This window comes from Gossypium raimondii, chromosome 13 (assembly GCF_025698545.1).
Source record: "Gossypium raimondii isolate GPD5lz chromosome 13, ASM2569854v1, whole genome shotgun sequence".
NCBI classification, from domain to species: Eukaryota; Viridiplantae; Streptophyta; class Magnoliopsida; order Malvales; family Malvaceae; genus Gossypium; species Gossypium raimondii.
The window spans coordinates 46,557,624-46,578,124 of record NC_068577.1 but is presented as its reverse complement, the minus strand read 5'-3'; the positions used below and the strand labels follow the sequence as shown (position 1 = coordinate 46,578,124).

Below are 20,501 nucleotides of genomic sequence, written 5' to 3'. Positions count from 1 at the left end.
TAAACCGAGGTTCAACATTTTTTGCGAACTCTCGTGCTATACTCTCTGTTTGGTGTGTTTTGGTTGGATCAGCTCTTATGAGCTTCTGTTTGGCATGTTTCGGTTGGACCAGCTCTTATGAGCTTCTGTTTGGGGTGTTTCGGTTGATTTGACGATGTACTGTTATCCGTAAGTCATTCTTTGAATGAAAAATCTCGATAAGGTAATATGTTTAATGAATTTGTAAGATTTGTTATTTATTGAATATTGATCTAAACATAGATGAATTCATCTGACTGTAAATCTCGGTAAGGTAACTTGTTTATTGATTTTGATGGAATTGTCATGTATTTAAGCTTGAATTGAATGTTTCAATTCTCCGGTTGAGATTGTGGATGACAGGAACACATATGGTTAATTTATGTGTTTATACTTTGTACTATGCAAATGAAAAGATGTAATTTCTTATAAAATGATTTATCATGTACTTGATCCCAAAAGAGTTCTGTATAAATGTACTAACTTGTGTATTGATGATGACGATTTGGCTTGTACTAAGCTTGTTGTTATGGTTGATGTTTATGTTTATGTCTTGTGTTATGCAAATGAAACGTGTGAGAAAAGATAATGAAATGGTAAGTTCACAATTGAAATGTAATGTGATAAGATAAAAAGATTGATGAATTAAAGGACTTACCTATATGAGAGAAAATTACTTATGCTAAAGGTGAATTTACCTATGTCATGAATAATCATACTAATTCATGAATTGATAATGTAATTAAGCGTATGCTAAGCAAATGGAATGGAAAGTAAGTAAGTGGAATGATTCATCATTTTAAGAAAAGATTGATGATTATGTAGTACAACTTATAATATCTTATTATGTTATGAATAGAAAGTATATGTGAGTTGATAGTTTTATAGTTTGATGAATCTTGTGGCATTAGTAAAGCTTTACATTTGTCATATAAATTTCATATATATGATGAAATGTTATGTTTAATATTCATACGATTTTACTAAGCAATCATTGCTTACGTAGTTATTTTCCTTTACTTTACAGATTATCGGAAGCTCAGTCGGGTTGGAAGCTTGTCGGAGATCTATCACACAATCCAGCAATTATATTGGTAGTTTTTGATGTCTTGATCAAGGTTATAATGGCATGCATAGGTGGACTTGTATTTAATGAACTAGTTGTTATGTTTGGCTTGTAAATATGGTAATATAATTGGTGTGCTTTTGATGGTTGGTGTTTTTATTGCCAAATTGATGCATGGGTTAAATGGTCAAAATGGTATGTGTTGGCATGGTTGAAATGTAGTCAATTAAGTTATGTGTTTATATGGAATTTAGTTAAGGTTGTTTGGATGAAACATGATCGTTTGATGCAAATGTAAGTAAGAATGCTTGGTTGTGATTGAGGCGCCTAAATGACATATTGGTTGAATGGACTTACGGTATATTGAAATGGTCTGCATATTTTGGCATGTTTTGGTGTCTTGATCATAGGTTCATTTGGTGTGTTGGTACTTGTTGAAATTGGGTGAAAGAAAAGGCTTGATTTTGGCCTATTTCTTGTCCACACGGCCTAAGACACGGGTGTGTGTCTCAGATGTGTGTGACACACGGCCTGGCACATGGGCATGTGAGGCCATTTCGAGAGTTACATGACCGTGTGACCCCTGCAGTGTAAATTTTTCTAACTTTTTCCTAAACTTTCTAAATGTTTCCAATTTAGTCCCGGACTGTTTCTATTGTATTTTTAGGGCCTCGAGGGCTCGATTAAAGGACGTTATGAATTTATTTGAATGAAATTAGAATATGTATTGCATTGATATATGAATTGAATGATTTATTGTTTCGTTTGTTCAGTAATGCTCTGTAACCCTGTTTCAGCGACGGATACGGATTAGGGATGTTACATGAAAGTACAAATTTATCGCATTCAAATATTAATTAATGATTGCCTTATTCAGTAATCTACCACTGATCAAATTTCTACACAATGCAAGAACATAAAGAACATTATTCAATGCTAATGTTTTGCCAAAAATATGTTTAAGATCTTTCCTTTACGGAGTACTTCTAAACTGCTAAAATTACCCATGCAGACTTGTTTACCTTCAGCTACACTTTCAAACTCGGTGAACATTCTCTGTTATCGCAAAAATATTTGGAAGCGCCTGTGTCTACAATCCACTCGGCATTGTTCTCAACTAGGTTCGCTTCGGAAACCATAACAACTATTATCTCAATCTTGACAGACATGTTTAAACAATTCTAAAATTCACTTCTAAATTGTTGGAAATATACTACTGCAAAACAAAATCGTTAGCACTGATAGGGAAAATAAACTAAGTGTAAAAATAAAATAATCACTGTGCTGAGGAAGAACCTTAGAAGCAAATTCACCCTAATTGATGTAATCATGTGGTGGACGTCGCTCCCCAAGGTTAACACAAATCTTCAATATTCGTTCACCGAATAAAGGATGTGAAACACAATTGGTACTGCTCTTCTTGAAAGGAATCAGCAAAGAAAGTAGAAATTTAGTCAAAAAATTTGACCGGAAAAGCTGCTAAAAGAAACAGGCAAGAGAAAAGGAGAACTGCTGTTTGCTTGTGTTATGTAAAATGAGAAAAATGATTTGCTATTTACACTACTTTTTGAATGGGTAAAATAGTAAAATAGCAGTATCAAAAGATTTTCTGTAACTAAAATTATTTTGAAAATATTTTTTGCATTACCAAAAGTCCCAATTCCTTGCCACGCCATTTAGAGCAAACATATATTTAACAGTGGTCTTAAATGGAAGCTCATTTTAAGAAGAATGAATCTTAAATAGTTCCAATCAACCCCATTGTAAGTCTTGCTGATGTCAATTTTCATGGCCACTTCCTTATATTACCCCTACCCTTATTTTTCATATGGTCAATACTCTTAAAAACAACCATCACATTAAGCCTTTTTTAGAAAAACTTAAGTTTTCATATAACTTTATATTCTTCTATTTGATAGGTGGAGGAAGATACTTGACAGTTAACAGTAAAATTAGAAAATATTATTTTCTTTTTAGTATTTTTTCCGCAGTTTTTGTTTATACTATCGAGATATAAAATTTTAAATGTTTAATTAAAAATAGATTGAAATAATTTTATCATATTTTAAATACTCATAAATAAATCTTTTTAAATATTAGCAATTTTAAATTTTATATTCGTATAGCTTCTCATTTTCTTCTATGTATCAATGCATATCCTATGAAAAATATAATCCTCTTATCATTCCAAGTATATGAAAGCTTCAAAAAGTAACACCCAAAATCCAAATAACTGAAACATCTCAGAAGTCAAAATTTTAAAAAAGTAGCACCAACAAAACCAAAAGTACATATAGTTTTGGCCTCACTAAGCATTAAGACTGCACTAACATCAACATTACGAGTTCTTTTAGTACATCCCTTCATGGGATGCATCCAACCAAATTAACTAACTTTTCCCACTATCAACCCATAAACTTTGTCTATAACTCTCAGTTAACTTCTTCAAACAAGATAATAGTAAGCCAAAGCTATAAGTATCAGCACCACAACCGCAGCAGGAGCCGCCCATATCCAGTAGTTGGTCGACTTCTTACGTTTCAGGATGGGTCTAGGAAGTGACTCCCGTGCTCTACTTCGATTCTTGTACCTTACTGTATTCTCCTTCTGAACTTTATTCTTCACCGGAACGGGAGCAGGAACAGGTTCCTCAGCATTAACATCTTTCTCTGGTTCTGGAACTTCTGCAACAGCTTCGGTTGGTTCCTCAACATTTGCACCGCTTGCAGATGCTGCTGCTGCCTTCTTCTTTGCTTTCTTTTCACGCTCCTGCAGGAAAAAAGAACAATCAAATTAGTATCCGTTTCAACCCTTGAACTAATTAAGAAGAAGAAAAACAAGATGGAGGAAATAATTTCCTTGAGCTTCTTTTCAGCTTCCTTTTCAGCTCTTTTAGCTGCTTTGGCTGCTTTTTCTTCAGCCTTCTTCTTTTTCCTTTCCATGGCTTGCTTGGCTTTTGCTATTTCCTCTTCTCTCTTCATTTCTTTCAGTTTTGCTTCATCAACTTCCTTGACTGCAGTCGTGTCCTTTTGCAACATGCCCAATCCAGAGATCTCTTTCTCTTCCACAATACCATTCTCGGGAGACGATTTTGAAACTTTTGCTTTGCTCTCAACATCTTTCTGGACCTTTTTTGGAGGTTTAGTATCTGGTTCGGGAGAGGGTTTGGCTTCTTCCTTTGGTTGTCGGACGCTAGGTTTTGGAATTGTTACAGTTTCAGAAGGCACTGGTGTCTCTTGTACAACCAGTGGTTTCTCATCAGGATTCCTGATCCGACCATCCCGACTTAATTGCCGCTGGTCTAGGGATGGCAGAATTCTTTTCTCATAATCGTCCCTGACAGCTTTCTTGCTACTCCACAGAGCCATAAACTTCTCGACCTACATGCAATATAAAAAGATAGGAGACCAGTCAAATACTAAAGCACATGAGATACCTGGGATGTAACATTAATTGGTAGTCTGAACAAACCTCGACAGTAGAAAGCTCCTCAAGAGCCTTTATATCTTTCTTTGCAGCTAGCTCTTTGGCTTTGTTTAAAAGAGAACGGCTCTGGTAAAAGTGAGCATTCTGAAAAATAAAAAAATAGAAGTAATTAAAACGACTCCTCAACTGAAACTGTTTAAAAATTTTCATTATGGAAAACCCAGAAATACATATCACACAAGAACTCATAATGTCATCACACAATCAGGACGAAAACTGCTTTGGAGAAAACAAAGAAAAAATGACAGAAGTTACTTTTAACATTCATAGGCAAAGCCAAGAAGAAAAGTAGAAAACATCTCAATGCAAAAGGGTACGCATAAATGTGTCACAGTCTCGGCAAGTATCATGCGCATATAAATGCAAAAAGAAAGAAGATAAAAAGGTAGAGTATCTCATTCTCACCAAAAAATATATATTCGATTTAAAGCAAAGAACAACATACCGCCTCATCACGTTGTTTCCACAGTTGTTGCATGGTTTCATAAGCTTTGTTCTTCTTCTGGATTACGGCATTCAGCTCCTCCTGTAAAGATTCGATTTTACTCTCTATGGCATTGACTTTTTCTTTAATTTGCTTTTTCTTAGACCAGATCGCATTTTGTTCCTTCCTTACGCCATCCAAATCAACGCCCATAAGCTACAATGAAATAATAGCAAGTTCATTAGCGTAGTTTTACTAACATTCAATATTTATATACAGAAGGGAAAAAGCAACCGCCAAGAGATATAAACGGTGCAAAATAAATCTTTTCCTACTTTAACTTGATCTTGAATGGCTTCTTTCTGACCAAGTGATTCCTGAATCTTTGCTCTCATCGCAGCATTAGCAATAACTTTTTCCCGGGTCCCCTCTAGTTGTTTAATTTCTCTAAGAAGTTGTTTCTCCTCGGACAACGGGATGCTTTCATGCTGGATGCGATATTGCAAGCTATAGATCTGCAATTTAGCAATTTCCGGTGAGTGACAAAAAGAGAAGCAAAGACTTGACTGCAGCCGAAAAACAATAGATAAATCTCAATGCGGTAGAGTTTGAAGTAGTAGCATACAAAATCATTGAGCTCTTCCTCAGACGAACATATACCACCACGACCACTCTCATTGTTATTATTGCGAAGCTTGCCTAAAGCCTGCTGCAGTGGTTCCAGTTCCTTCTTTTTCTCACCTAACATCGTCTTAAATTGCTCGAAATCAATATTTAGGGCTTTCACTTGAGAAAGCAACTCTGCTCGATCCGACTGCATTAACATAAAGAAATTACTTTAAAAGGCAATAGGGCCAACTGGCAGCATAATGATTTTAAAACTTCTTTCACAATTTGGCACAATTTGAGGCAAATACAGAAATGACAAACAATATACCAAATATTATTCCGCACTGCTTGTAAATAACATTACCATACATGCAATTTGTTATTACATGCTCAAGGACTTGAGTTTCCAAAATCCCGATAAATGCATCCGAGGATCTAACGCTTCTAGATCCATCATATTAAAATGAGAACATTCAATTGCGCTAAAACCAAGTTTAAAAGAACCGGCATGACATGAACTTCGCCTAATTTATAGGAACCAGTGGAAAGCAGAACAGGATATGGCAAATAAATATCCTAAAAATTACGACAAGGGTTAATGAACCAGATATCGTATCCACACCTATTTTACTGATCTAGTTTCACACCAACAATAATGCTACACAATTAAACGAAATTAATGGCATTCCATTCACCTTGTACGCTTTAATTTCATCAGTAAGCTGAAACCTGGCTTTATTCCACTTTTGCACCTCCTTATCAGCCTGATCAATTTTGGCCTTTATCTTCGGATCATCATAAGGGCGATACCTAACAAAATAAAAAGAGTGGATCTGCTTAGGCGCAGGCCACTCAACAACTGCATCGCTCGGAAAGTTGGCATCAGATGCATTTTTCTCTTCTCCCTTATTTGATTCCTCAACATTGGAACCGAATTTAATGGGCTCGCTATGAACCGGATCCTTGTCAAGTTTCCCATTTTCCTTATCATGAACAAGTGATTTCTCAACTTCAGTTGATTTGTCAACAGATGCTTTAGCCATTTCTGATCCCACAACTTCAACACCCATCGACCACTAGAAAATGAAAAACCTAACAAAATCCCAGAACGAGTAAAAAATCAAATTGTATAACAAAAACATATATACTATTTCATTTATGAAAAAAAAGATCAATCTATATGTACATATGGTTAACAAACTGGTAAAACCAGATACCTTAAGAAACAAAAAAGAAAAAAAGAGGAAAAGCTTTGCCAATAAAAGTTGAAATATATTAGATAAATAACAGATGATTCAATTTTTTTTCTTTATTCTACATTAGATCTTTACAACCAAGACCAAATTAGTTCAATTGAACAACAAAGATACATAACTGATAAACTATAATAAAATAATATTAAGATAAACCCAGATCAGAAATTAAAAGAAATAAAGTATACCCGATTAATAAAAGCAAGTTATAACACAAAGATCAAGCCTTTATCTATCAGAAAAACTAACATGCAAAAACATAACGAAAACAATTAAGAAGAAGCAGGAATTTCAGAAAGATGAAAAGGAAAAGTCAAACAGATCAAAAGAAGAAGAAAAACCCAGAAAGAAATAAAAAACCATGAGAAATCAAAGGAAGATCAAATGATTACCCTTTAGGGGAGATTAATAAGGGAGGATAAGGAGACCCTTTTGAGAGGAAAAAGGGTTTTTGGCGAAGGAAAGAGAGATGGGGTCAGATCTTAGTCCCTTTTCTCTTCTGCTTATTTTCAAAGAAAGAATGAACTACAAATAGAACCTTCAGCATTATAAATTATACTAATACATTAATATTAACGGCAGCTGAAATAAAAATAATAAAAATAAAAAATAAAAAATAAAAAGTAGGTGAGAAAATATAGTAAAAGATTTGTGTTTGGGTTTGTTTGTTTTTTTCCAGTTTCTACAAGCAGTAAAAAAACCGTTAGATTAAAGTTTTTTTTTTTGGTTAGTTTTGCTGTTTATGGAGTTTAGATGTCCTTTTTATCTTCTTTTTCTAAGCCTAGAATTGGAAATAATTATCAAAATTATATGGAATATAGATAGTTTTCTTTTAAATTTTTACTTAATAAATAGTAAAATATGTTATTTCATTTTATAATTCTTTTTGATATGTCGTCTATTTTCTTTATTTATAATGTAAAACATTGGGAGGAAATTATCATGTTTACTTATCAATGTGTTAGTGTCACCGTCTAGTCCCGTGACACTAGTATTACCACCCGCTATGCTTGGGTTTTTCAAATTTTTCTTATTTTTTATTTAATTAACAATGGTTAGAAATTAATTTTAAGATAAATAATTAATTAAAATTTCAAATTATTAAATTTTGTGCTTTAACCCTCGAGTTATAGGATTAACCCTTTTTTTTAACCGACTCATGAGTGGAGGGTAGAGACTTCCTCTTTTAAATATATAATTTAAAAATAAATAAATATAAATTGTAAGTGGACTTGGGAGATCTGTTAAATCCACTTAAAAATAAATGCTTATATATCAAACCTTTTAAATGCATAACCTTTACTTTTTACTTTTTTTTTCGAAATGTAAATCTAAGGGTCTGTTTGATTGGCAGTAAAATGTTTTCCGTAAAATATTTTCTGAAAATGTTTTACTTTTCGTAAAATGATTTCTTGGAAAATATTTTCGGTGTTTGATTGAATCAGATAAAATATTTTCTCATTGCTTGATGATTTCTGAAAATATTTTCCAAAAAATTGCTTTTACATATATTAATAAATTTATATACATATTAATAAATTTTATATTTTAAATTATTTTTACGCATATTGCAATGATTTATTTATAAATAAATTTTTATTAATAAAAGTTTTATCTAATTAAATTCCAAATGTTCATCTATTTGTAGATTATACCGATTTGATTTTACTTCTTCATTATTAAAACATTTATTTGTATTTAAATTTTATATTATTTTGATTCTACTTTTATCCAATCGATTCTTGTGATACATATATTTAACATGGGATTTAAATTAAAATAAAAATACTGTAATTATTAGAAAATTTCATTTTTTAAAAACTAGTATATTGTATTAACTCGTACTAAATGATATGTCAAACTTAAATTGCTACATTAATATGTATTGGGTAACTAATGCAAGTGTAATATGCAATTAAAAGCTAGAATTTAAATGTTACCAACACAAAAAATAAAGACGAGATAATAAAAATTATTGAAAAATAAAAGCAAAACAGTAATCCATAGCACAACAAGAAACTAGTTATATTGTTGTTCTCTTTTTTCTATCCAAACCCAAAACAAAACATCAAAACTGCATTTAGTACTGTCAAAGTCTTTTATGGTTCCATCTAAGATTTGCAATAAATGAATTTGGAACTACTTAGGACCAATGTCTTTGAGAGCACAGATCTGCTCTTCCCCCATTGCAGACATAACAGACACAACCAGGTCTTTCCCCTAAGCAAAACCATCCTTGATCTGCAATCTCACCAAAACACATGAATGTAAAATTATATAACTACCATCTTCATGATATGTAAATTGGAACCAACATTTTCATGTTTGGATATATGGACATCACATCAGGCACCAGTCGCAAGAGATATTAGTAAAATGCAACTCATATTTTCATGTTTAGAATGTATTTGTCATATATATATAGACATTTGCATCAGGTACAAGTCGTGTGAGTTAAGATAATGTATAACAACCCGGTAAAATTATAGCAGCACATATATAAAAGAACAATACAGTTCAGCTAGTACAACATGAGAAAAATGATTATATTTCCCTAAAAGAATATAGGGTTCAATAAGGTTCCCCGCATCATAAGGCCAGGAAATTATAGAAGAAAAAGACAGAAATCGATCAAATATAAACCTCTCATTCACAATTTTAACTGCACTCCTCATTCTGTAGAAGAAAGAGGCTACAAACTTGCTCTTAGAACTTTTGACAGAGGTATTGTCCACTTAGGCTCATTGAACCTCACAATCTTGCTCTTAGAACTTTTGACAGAGTATGTTACATACATTTCAAACTGGGTTATATCATTTAGGGGTTATATCATTTGGTATAATTTGTTTAATCCTTTCCTTTAAAACTTCCATACATTCTAATGGATAACCTTAGCCACTTCAAAATATGTGCTCTATTCTTTTCATCTTGATCACAAAAAACCATTTCCATTTAAATATGCATTAAAAAGAAAGGGGATAATTACTATCATTTTCTTAATGTTATTAAGAACATTACCTCAAATGCAGCAAAATATCACAAGCCATATTTTAGTTAAATAAATATATGGCGTCGATCATTATATTCTTGAACTTGATGCGAAAACATCTAATAGAAGACTCTAAGGAAGTGCACTACTAGCTAATAGTAACATCTGCACATTTCTAGGGCATTGCTTCACATATTTATACAAGTTTGATGCTTTGGTACAATCAAGTAGAGCTGACAAAATTCTTCAGAAAAAGAAATAGGGAATTCTCAGAAGCTAAAGATTTGTTTTACTTGCCATGTACAACTCATCCTAGCCAAAAAATGCACAAAGCAAAAGTAGAAAACAGTTCTAGACTTAACCCAAACCCAACTGGTTATCATATGATATACATTTAGTGAAGATGCCTATGAATCTCACTAGAGGCAATGCAATAAACCATCAATGAATACTTTGTTTCATATAAAAGATTACCCTAGTCCACATCTTATCCTATCCATCTACGTTTTGGGGAAGAGCTTTGCTCTCTTCCATATCTGCTCACCTAGCAGACAAATAGTGAACTATCACAAGTCCATGGCATCACTGGTAATTTGAGCAAGGGATTAGACATTGGCCACAAAGATGTTCCCTTGTATATTCATTTGATAGTAAGTTGTGTGATTTATCAAAACAAAAGTAAGTTCGTGATGTTAGCATTTTATATTCGAAGCTTGTGTAATAGCTAAAACCAAATCCAAAATGATTACCTAGTAGGATGATGGCGAGATTTAACAATCACAAATGAAGGGTTAGAGGAGTTTAAAGAGAAATTCAGTAATCTATTTTTTATCTCTAAATCGGGGCTACTTCAAATCTTTTCATACCTCATGTGTCATGCTATGAACTGGAGCATCTGCATCTCCGCCAATATTTTTAGCAAAACCTTCATATGATCGAACCCCTGAGAGATCCAGGCAATTGTTGAAGGAAATTATCGCATCCATCACCATCGCCATCTTTCCGCCAAAAGAAAAAAGATTGAAACATGCATATTTTATCTCCTAATATACACGGTACTATTTCCAAATTAGATGGGGAAGACAATCAATTATTACACGAGGACCAAAGTTTTACATTCTTTTCCTTAGAAGAAAGATCAAATCTATCGAGTAAAACTTTTGAAATCCATCGATATCCCTTGAGCGAACCTTGGTCATCTTCAATCTTCAATCTTCAACAACTTTTGAAATCCATCAGATATCCCTTAAGCCAAGACCCGGCGAAGAATTCATGGTAAATTTGCCTGAGAAAGAGAGAAAGAGAGGAAACAAAACAGAATATGCTGAGAAGAGAAGATGAAGAACAGAAGAAGAAAAAGGAATGAAGAACGGAAGAAGAAGAAGGAGCCTTACCTGGATTAAGGAGGAACCGGAAGAGGTCCTTGACCAAACTGATTTGCAGCACAAGGGGAAGGGAAAAGGGAAGGGGAAGGGAAAGGGGAAAGGAAGAAGAAGGCGTCATTTTCCGGAAAATGTCTTACCGAGTTTAAAAGCGTAAGACATTTTCCCAAAATTTGTAATAGGTTTTCCCGTGTTGAGGAATTGGTTTTACAAAAAGAAAATATTTTCCTGCTATCAAACACTGGAAAACGTGTAAAACCAATTCCAGAATTGGTTTTCCCTCTATCAAACACAGCCTAAATTAATTCTAACCAATCAATTTAAATATATCAGTTAATATAAAATATAATCCATCTTTTCTTAATATTGTATAAAAAAATATTCAAAACTCTAATCTCATTTTTAATGATGTGCTGATTCCAAATCAGTTATGCAATTACCAAAAATATGTTATTTTATAGGTATTTATGTCTCTTTTTTTTTATATTTCAATAAATCTAAGAATTATGAGATTTGAATTTAAGACACAATGCATTTTACAATTCTAACTTACCATTTCATCCAAAGTCGCATTCAATTTTATACCAATTTTTTAAAAACTTATTACATAATTTTTCACCCACATTATAAGTGTGTAATATCTCATACTTTCTTTTTTGTACAACGATGATTCGAATCCAAGCTAATCTTAGAGTCGGTGAATACCCGACCAATAGGCTACAACTTAAAGTTTGTGTTATTTTATTTTATTTGTATATATTATGTGATTTGTATCACATAAAAATTAAATCTATTATGTGTCTGTCACTAGGATGGGCTTCACAACCTTCACCTCACTAGTCACAACCTCCCTAATAGAAGGTACATTGTCAACTATGATCTCGTTATATGTAAAATGTTTTCAACCTATCTTGTCGAAAACATGTATTGAGCCTACATAAGGCATTATCAAATCCATATCAGTCTAAATGTAGTTGGATTATAAATCAATCAATCTCATTTAGCATGGCTAGAAAGATTAGTATGTTCTTTAAGAGGTCAATTGTAACAAAATTAACACAAACATGTGTCAAGCTTAGATGTCAAGGGGAAACTAACCTCCCTTATAAATACCATCCATTGGGCTTTAGGGGGCCTCTTGTTCTTCATCTTTCCTTTATGATCCATTCTTACTTAACTTTCTTATCCAATGGCTCTAAGCACTTCACCATTGTGTGAACTAACACCCTTGTCCTCCTTTTTTCCCCTCAATAGAATCTAATCATCTATAATAATATATAATATCATAATGTAAGTATTAAGAATGTGTTAATTTTTCCATATTTTTTCATAAAAAATTATTTATTTTTAATAAAAGTATACTTTTTAAAAAAAATTAAAATAATAATAATTTAACCAACCCTAAAATAAATTTAGGTTAATTATTTGCAAATATAAATGTATTTGAACACAAAATTGTGACTCATGTCTTTAGTTGAACTAAAATTAAACAAACTTAAAATGTACTAATAACCAACCAAAATCTCATTCCAACCACTAACACTTTTAAGTATAAGATAAAAATGGCACCAAAAAATGGCTTTGCCCTTTTTCTCGCTCTCTTTTCTCTCTCTTGCATTTCTCTTTTATTTCTAACCAACCCATTGACAAACAAAAAATAAAAATAAAGGACCGTTTATCTATGTTTTAGGATGGCTACAAAAACTGATGCTTATAATTTATATTTTTTGTCCACTGAATATTAGTTTCATTAGCAATATTATTGTTGCAACAATTTGAAAATTGTATATGTTTAAATACACTTAAAAATATCATATTTTTTCACTCCAGATATGTTTTACTTCAATTGTGATAAAATTAATTGGCAACGTGTCATGATGTTCTATTGACATTGAGACTAAACCCTTTGTTATGTTGATGGAGCTTGTCCTTCTCCATTTACGACGAATATTTGTTATTTTTTTCTCTAAATTGTATGATTCTATTTATTGAATGAATAACGAATTTACCTTCCAAAAAATATATAATATATATTTTAATTTTTAATAACTTTGGGTCATGTGTGGTTTAATAATTGTATAAAAAAATTTGTAACTGATAAGTTTTAATTAATTTTTTAATTGATTTCAAGTTAGAGCGAGGTAGGTTTTGTTTTGAAGATGGTTAGGATCAAGTTTAAGGAAAACCTGTCCCCTTGCTTAGGTGTAATCATAAAAAAAGGTTAATATGTAGTTTGCTCCAAAAATTTATCTAAAAATATTTAGTTAGCACTTGAATTTGTATTCCGTCATAGGTTGATACCTTTATACTAACACCGTTAGTGTATATTGACATGGCACTGGTAAACAATCTATTGGTGACAAGTGACAACCTTTTAATATGCCACGTGATAGATATAAATTTCAAGAATTAAAAAAAACTTTAAAAATATATAAATTAATAAAAAAAAGTATAAATTTTTATCACATCAAGAATGAACTTGGACAAAAATTATACTCTTTTTTATTAGTTTATTAATTTTTTAAATTTATACTAGTCACATGGCATGCCGAGAAGCTGTCATATGTCATCATTAGATTGGTCATTAGTGCCATGTCAACGTAAACTAATGTTGTTAGTGCGAAGGTACCAACTTGGGTAATGGAATACAAGTTCAAATGCCAACTAAGTACAAAAATAATTAGGTATCAATTAAATACTTTTGGACAAATTCAAAAGACAAACTACATATTAATCTTTATAAAAAATACCCTTGTATTTATAACATATAATTTTACTTAGGGTTTTGTGCTATGATGTATGAATAACTCACAAGAAAATATTATATAGTATAATTTTTAGATTTTATTGCCTAAAGAATGTTTATTATATTGTAATATTAATATATTTTGATAAAAAGTTAATATATAAGGAGGTATCTGGATTTAGTAATTTATCTTTACTTGATATCTAAAATATTTTTGGACTAAATTGGTATCTAAATTTAAAAATCATAAGCCAACTTGGTATTTTTATCAGGTACCTGACTAAGGGTGGATTTGGATGGGCGGTGCGTTTAGCCGTGGTTAGTGTAAAAATAGCACTAGCAGTGAAATTAGATATTATAGCGTGAGACAAAAAAAGAAGAAGCTAAACACACCGCAGATCCAGACCACCCTAACATTGTTAAAATACATTGACATGGTGTTGATGTGGCATTGATGGCCAATAGTATGTTAACACTGTGACAACCTCATTTTTTGACATGTGACAAAAAAAATTTCTATTAAATATTAAATATTTTTTATTTTTGCTACGTGTCAAAAATTACATTTCTTTTGAAGATAGTAGATAAACCGTTTTTATTTTTACAATAATTAAGAAATTGTTTTTTTATAAGAATACGTGGAATTCAGCTAATTTTTTAGTAAAAAAGAAACTTCACTATCAAATAACATTTTATAGATTATTCTTTTCTTAAAATCACTATTCCACCAACAACTACAAACTTGTTAATATCAAACAAATATTTCTCTCTTAATTTGCTAATATTTTGGTTTCAATAAAATAAAGAAAAATAATTAATACTATATTAATGGTAGAATTTTTAAATTCTGAATTATATTTATATTTAAATGTTTACTAAAACTAAAATATAGATTAGTCTTTAAACCCATCTTACAAAATCTAAAAAAAATTACTAACTAAATAAAAGATTTTAAATTCTATAGTGAAGGGAAAAGGAAAACCCAAAGAAACGAGAAATAAAACAAAATAAGGAAGCAAAAGCAAAAAGGGAAAAGTAGAGGAGGCAAATAAAGCCAATCTACAAATCCAGATATGAAGAGGGATAGGCATTGGGTGTTGGTGGTTAATAGTAGAAATTGCCTTGGCAATATCAAATTTTTCAAAATAAGAACGCATCTTGTTCGCCTTAAAATCCAAAAATCTCACAACACGTCGCGTCGATGATTATGAGAGCCAACGCATGGATAATACAAGTACAAAAATACCCCTTTAAAAAGCCTTTTATGTCAATTTTTAAATTAAAATTTTCAAGTCTTCACATTTACAAGAAATATATATATGTTATAATGTACAAAACGTACAACAATATTGTAGTTGTGGTTGACAATGTAGGGGTTAGGGGGTGCGAAAAGTCGAAATGGAGGTGACTCATATGGTAAATTATGTAAATAGCCATTAAAAACATTTATTGAGAGAAGCTTAGAAGAGTACAGGTTTCATATGCTATATGAGTTTTCTCTTGTCTCGATGCTAAGAAGAGAGTATTTGTAGAAGGAGACTAGTTTGGACTTGGCACTATAGAAAACTATTGGAATTGACTTAAAGGAACTAGACAAAATGTGCACCAAGTTAATGATGCAATAGATTAACAGATGTTATCAAAAACTCTTTCCAATATATCTTTAGAGGATCGTGATGTTTAGGCAAAACATTTTTAAGATGGGACTGTTCTCCTAGCAAGACCATGAGGACAAGTTTTGTTGTGTTTCCACAATCATTAGACATTCTAACGAAGTGTGCTATGGCAAGAGTATAACCATAACTTCAAATTTTTCAATCTCCAACTTATTATATATATACTCATTTATCTTTTTATTTGCAATACTCGGTAGATTGATTGGCCATAAAAAAGGTGTGCATTTAAATGTAATTAAGTTCCATTATATTGAGACAGTTACATAAGCAGTGACTTACGTAGTGCCACAAGCAGTGCTCACTACGCTTAACTCTATACAAGTTATATAAATTGCTTTATTTGGTGATTAACAATTTTTTGTAACAAAATTTTTGGGATGTAATCATTGCTAATATTTTTGTAACATCCCAAACCCGGCCTGGACATTATGGTCGAATTTGACGATGTCACATGATAGTCTGTTTAATGCTCGTGTTTAAAAAATCGTAACTTTGCTTAAAACATTTTCCGTTTAGATATCGTCGTTGTCCTTTATTAATCCTAAAATAGCGATTTTCTATTTAGTCGTTAGTTTGTAAAATATTGTACGTTGCGGTAGGTGCATATTTTGTTAAAACATTTGATTGGTTTTAAAAACTCGATTATCCCTACTACTAGCAGTTGTAAGTAAAAACAAAATAAAAACCCCAATTTAAAAGTCAAAATCCAAAGAGGCCATTATTATAGTAAAATACCACCAAAATAAAAGCAAAATTATTATTAAGTACTAAGTCAAATAAAATAGGTCATGTGGCCACTATTAAGTCCTCCGTCACACCGAACTGTCTATGTCTGGGGATTACCTGTACAGATTAAACAGAAGGGGTGAGTTTACGTAAACTCAGTGTGTAAGTCCCCATGCAAACAAACAGACAATAACGGATAATCTCAGTTTGGGCCTAAGCCCATTTCATTATTAATAAGCATTAGGGCCTTGGCTCATCACAATATAGTAACAATGATAGTTATGCAATTATAATATCCTACCCAACCAGCCTCTACACTCCATCTCCGTCCAACCCTACACTCCATGTGGGGATATAATCAACCCACCTAACCCTACACTCCAAGTAGTACCGAATACGACACTAGACAGTAGTTGTAGCTGAGCTGCCAGTAAGTTAGGCTAAAAGCCTTTCAGTACACTTCCTCCAATTAATATCAATCCCCGACCTAATGCAATGTAATAAAACAGTTATGACATGCTATATAATGGCAACAATGCATACAATGTCAATTCATTAAATATCATCATACTCGATAACATGTAAATGTATATATCAGCCATAGTCATTTCAGTCAATTAGAGGTCTAGGTAAGCTTACCGACCCTACAGTAGGTCCACAGTTGACTCGGGTGACCCGTGCAACCTTAACAAAAAAATAGTAAAAATAGGCCCACGGGCCCATATTGCAAGCCTATATGGGCCCACACGCTTGTGTGACCCATACGGCCCCAAATGGCCTTGACCGTGTGGATCACACGGCCTAGCCAAATATTTCCACACACATGTGTAGTTCACACGTGTGGTTCACACACGCCCATGTGGCCCACACGACCCAATTCAGCCCGGCCCATGAATCGCTCACGGTCAACCTCGTCGATCACACGCCCATATTCGATCACACGGCCTACCATAAGGGCGGCCTCATACCAGAGTGGCGTTGACAATCATTTCTTTTCGGTTTTTCGTAGATTTCTGCTTCCAATATTGTGTTTACACACCTGTATTACTTTTGACGTGTAAGCACTCCCAAGCGCATCGAAGCCCTAAAAAAATCATTATACACAACATCGATTAGCCATTAAAAGATTTAAAACTAACGAATTCATTGATTAAGGAATTGCCCAAACTTGACTTACCGCCGACATAGGACCTTTATAACCACTTCTCAATCCAAGAACGAACTTACTGCTCCACAATCTTCCCCTAAACCATCAATTCCAAAGAAAACTTTAGATTCCCACTCAAACGACAATACTTGTTACAAGAAGGGAATGATAATTACAATAAAATAGAAAAAGAAAAAAAAACAGGGAGGATTCATGGAGAATTTTGACAAAAATGAAAGAAAAAGAAAAACAAAGCCGAAGAGGAAGAACAGAGAAATTCGACAATATGCAAGATGAAACTGAAAAAAAAGCAGAATTTTGGAATTAGGGAGAGAAAAATAACTTTTCAAAAGGAGAGAAAAATCTGAGCTAAATCAAATAACCCTTCAATCTTTCAATCTGCTCCCACACTCTCCCATTATAACTCAAACACGCTAAAACTGTCCACCACTTTCTCCCTATCCAAAATCCATTAATTATCTCCATCAACCTCTTCATGATCAAAATGTTAGTCTATCACAAACTCATACATGGCACAGGAAGCAAAATAAAACCCCTTGTTTGCATAGAAATTCGAACTCAAGACCCCCAGCACACTGACACTGCACTTAACCATCAGACTAGCAGACCCATTCTGATATAAATTTACAACCTTTAAAATATCAGCCTATTGAACCCAGTTAAGGCTTTATTCATAACAATACCAAAATTTTTTCCAAGTTAAGGTTTGAACTTGAAACCACATACAGACATCTAGAACACTTAACCACTAAAGTAGACAAATATTTGTGTCATAAAAACACAAAAATAAATATAAGAGATTTTTTTGGGTGTTACAACTCTAGCCCCTAAAAGAAAAATTTCGGCCTCGAAATTTTACCTGATAAGAACAGATGAGGATACTGTTGTCGCATCGCATCCTCAGGCTCCCACGTGGCCTCTTCAGAGCTATGATTACACCAAAGAACTTTAACCAGTGGGATGGATTTTCTTTTTAAAACCTTTACATCTCGCTCCAATATCTGAACTGACTCCTCCTCAATGGTCAGATCTGGCTTGACCTCGATTTCCTCAATAAGAACAATATGCATGGGATCAGAGCGGTAGCGCCTCAATATCGAGACGTGAAAAACATCGTGTGTGCGATCCAACTTTGGAGGTAATTCCAACTGATATGTCACTGGCCTCACTCGTTTCAGAATGTGATAAGGCCCAATAAATCTAGGGCTCAGCTTGCCCTTGCGGCCAAACCTCAATACTTTCTTCCATGGTGAGACCTTGAGAAAAATGAAGTCCCCTACAGAATACTCTATCTCTGACGCTTTAGGTCTGTATACAACTTCTGCCTATCAGATGCTGCTTTCAGTAGATCTCGAATCAATCTAACTTTATCATCGGTATCTGAAACTAGTTCAGGGCCTAGAACACGTCACTCACCCAACTCAGTCCAACATGAAGGTGTGCAACACCTATGACCATATAATGCCTCGTAGGGTGCCATCTGAATGCTAGACTGATAGCTGTTGTTATAAGAAAATTCTGCTAACGGCAGGTAATCCTCCCAACTGCCTTGGAAGTCAATCACTCAACTTCTCAACATATCCTCCAGTATCTGAATCACCCTCTTTGACTGACCGTCCTTCTGAGGATAGAACGTAGTACTGAAGTCCAATCTTGTACCTAGATCTTCATGTAGGTTCTTCCAGAATCGAGAATTGAAGTGAGGATTCCTATAAGATATTATTGAAACCGGTACCCCATGCAATCTAACTATCTTAGACACATACAATTTAGCCAGCTTCTGCAGAGAGTAGTCAGTACGAACCGGTATAAAGTAGGCAAATTTGGTCAATCGATCTACGATGACCCATACAGAATCCTTCTTAGTAGGTGTGAGGGGTAACCCACTAACGAAGTCCATAGTCACTCTCTCCCACTTCCAAAGCGAAATCTTGACTGGTTGCAACCAACCCGAAGGTAACTGATGCTCAGCCTTAACCTGCTGGCATGTCAGACATTTACCCACAAAATCTGTAATCTCACGCTTAAGACCTGGCCACCAACATAACTTACGAAGGTCGCGGTACATCTTATTTCCGCCAGGATACATAACATATGGGCTATTATGCACCTCTTTCAGTATCAATTACCTCAATTCAGTATCCTTCGGTACACAGATTCTCCCATGAAAACAAAGCACTCATTCGCTATTTAGTCTAAAATCCTCGGTATTTCCATTCTCAACCTATCGAAAATGAAGCCCTAGCGACTCATCATCTATATGTTTACTCTTAATCTGCTCTACCCACATCGGTTTAACTTGAAGTTTTGCTAACAAACCAGCATCATCAAATAAACTAATGCGAGCAAGCGTCGCCCTCAGGTCAGTCATAGCTCTACGGCTCAGTGCGTCGGCCACCACATTAGCCTTACCAAGATGGTATTCAATAGTAAAATTGTAGTCCTTAAGCAGATTAATCCACCTACGCTGCTTAAGATTTAGCTCTTTCTGAGTAATGAGGTACTTGAGACTCTTGTGATCAGTGTAGATGATACACTTCTCACCATACAGATAATGCCTCCAATTTTTTAGTGTGAAAACCACTGCGGCCAATTCCAAGTCATGTGTTGGATAATTCACCTCATGAGTCTTAAGTTGACAAGACGCGTACACTACCACCTTACCCTCTTGCATCAATACACATCCTAAACTGACATGTGATACATCGCTGTACACAGTAAACTCTTTTTCAAACTCTAACTGTATTAGAACAGGGGCCTCAGTCAGTACAATCTTGAGCTTCTCAAAGCTTTCTTGCTGCGAATCAGTCCAGTTAAACGACACACATTTACACAAAAACTTAGTCAAGGGTGTGGCAATCAGAGAAAACCCCTCCACGAATCGTCGATAATACCCTACCAGTCCCAGAAAACTGCGAATCTCAGATATAGTCTTAGGCTGCTTTCAATCCAAGACAG

The 20,501-nt window shown here is 33.6% G+C and overlaps 2 protein-coding genes across 2 annotated transcripts; both read right to left on the bottom strand.

The window, feature by feature from the left end:
• Positions 1-3,246: 3,246 nt before the first annotated feature.
• On the bottom strand, positions 3,247-7,412 carry LOC105782672 (proton pump-interactor 1). The gene is made up of 8 exons (XM_052626348.1): positions 7,249-7,412; positions 6,299-6,695; positions 5,620-5,808; positions 5,330-5,509; positions 5,016-5,210; positions 4,556-4,654; positions 3,945-4,464; positions 3,247-3,855 (listed from the first exon to the last, which is right to left on the bottom strand). Exons 2-8 carry the CDS (start codon positions 6,671-6,673, stop codon positions 3,530-3,532), a joined length of 1,884 nt encoding a protein of 627 aa, XP_052482308.1. The 5' UTR covers positions 6,674-6,695; positions 7,249-7,412; the 3' UTR covers positions 3,247-3,529.
• A 9,948-nt stretch (positions 7,413-17,360) lies between these two features.
• Positions 17,361-19,611, bottom strand: LOC128036205 (uncharacterized). Its single transcript, XM_052627119.1, has 6 exons — positions 19,450-19,611; positions 19,158-19,323; positions 18,960-19,042; positions 18,426-18,868; positions 17,553-17,619; positions 17,361-17,459 (listed from the first exon to the last, which is right to left on the bottom strand). Exons 1-6 carry the CDS (start codon positions 19,609-19,611, stop codon positions 17,361-17,363), a joined length of 1,020 nt encoding a protein of 339 aa, XP_052483079.1.
• Positions 19,612-20,501: the final 890 nt, after the last annotated feature.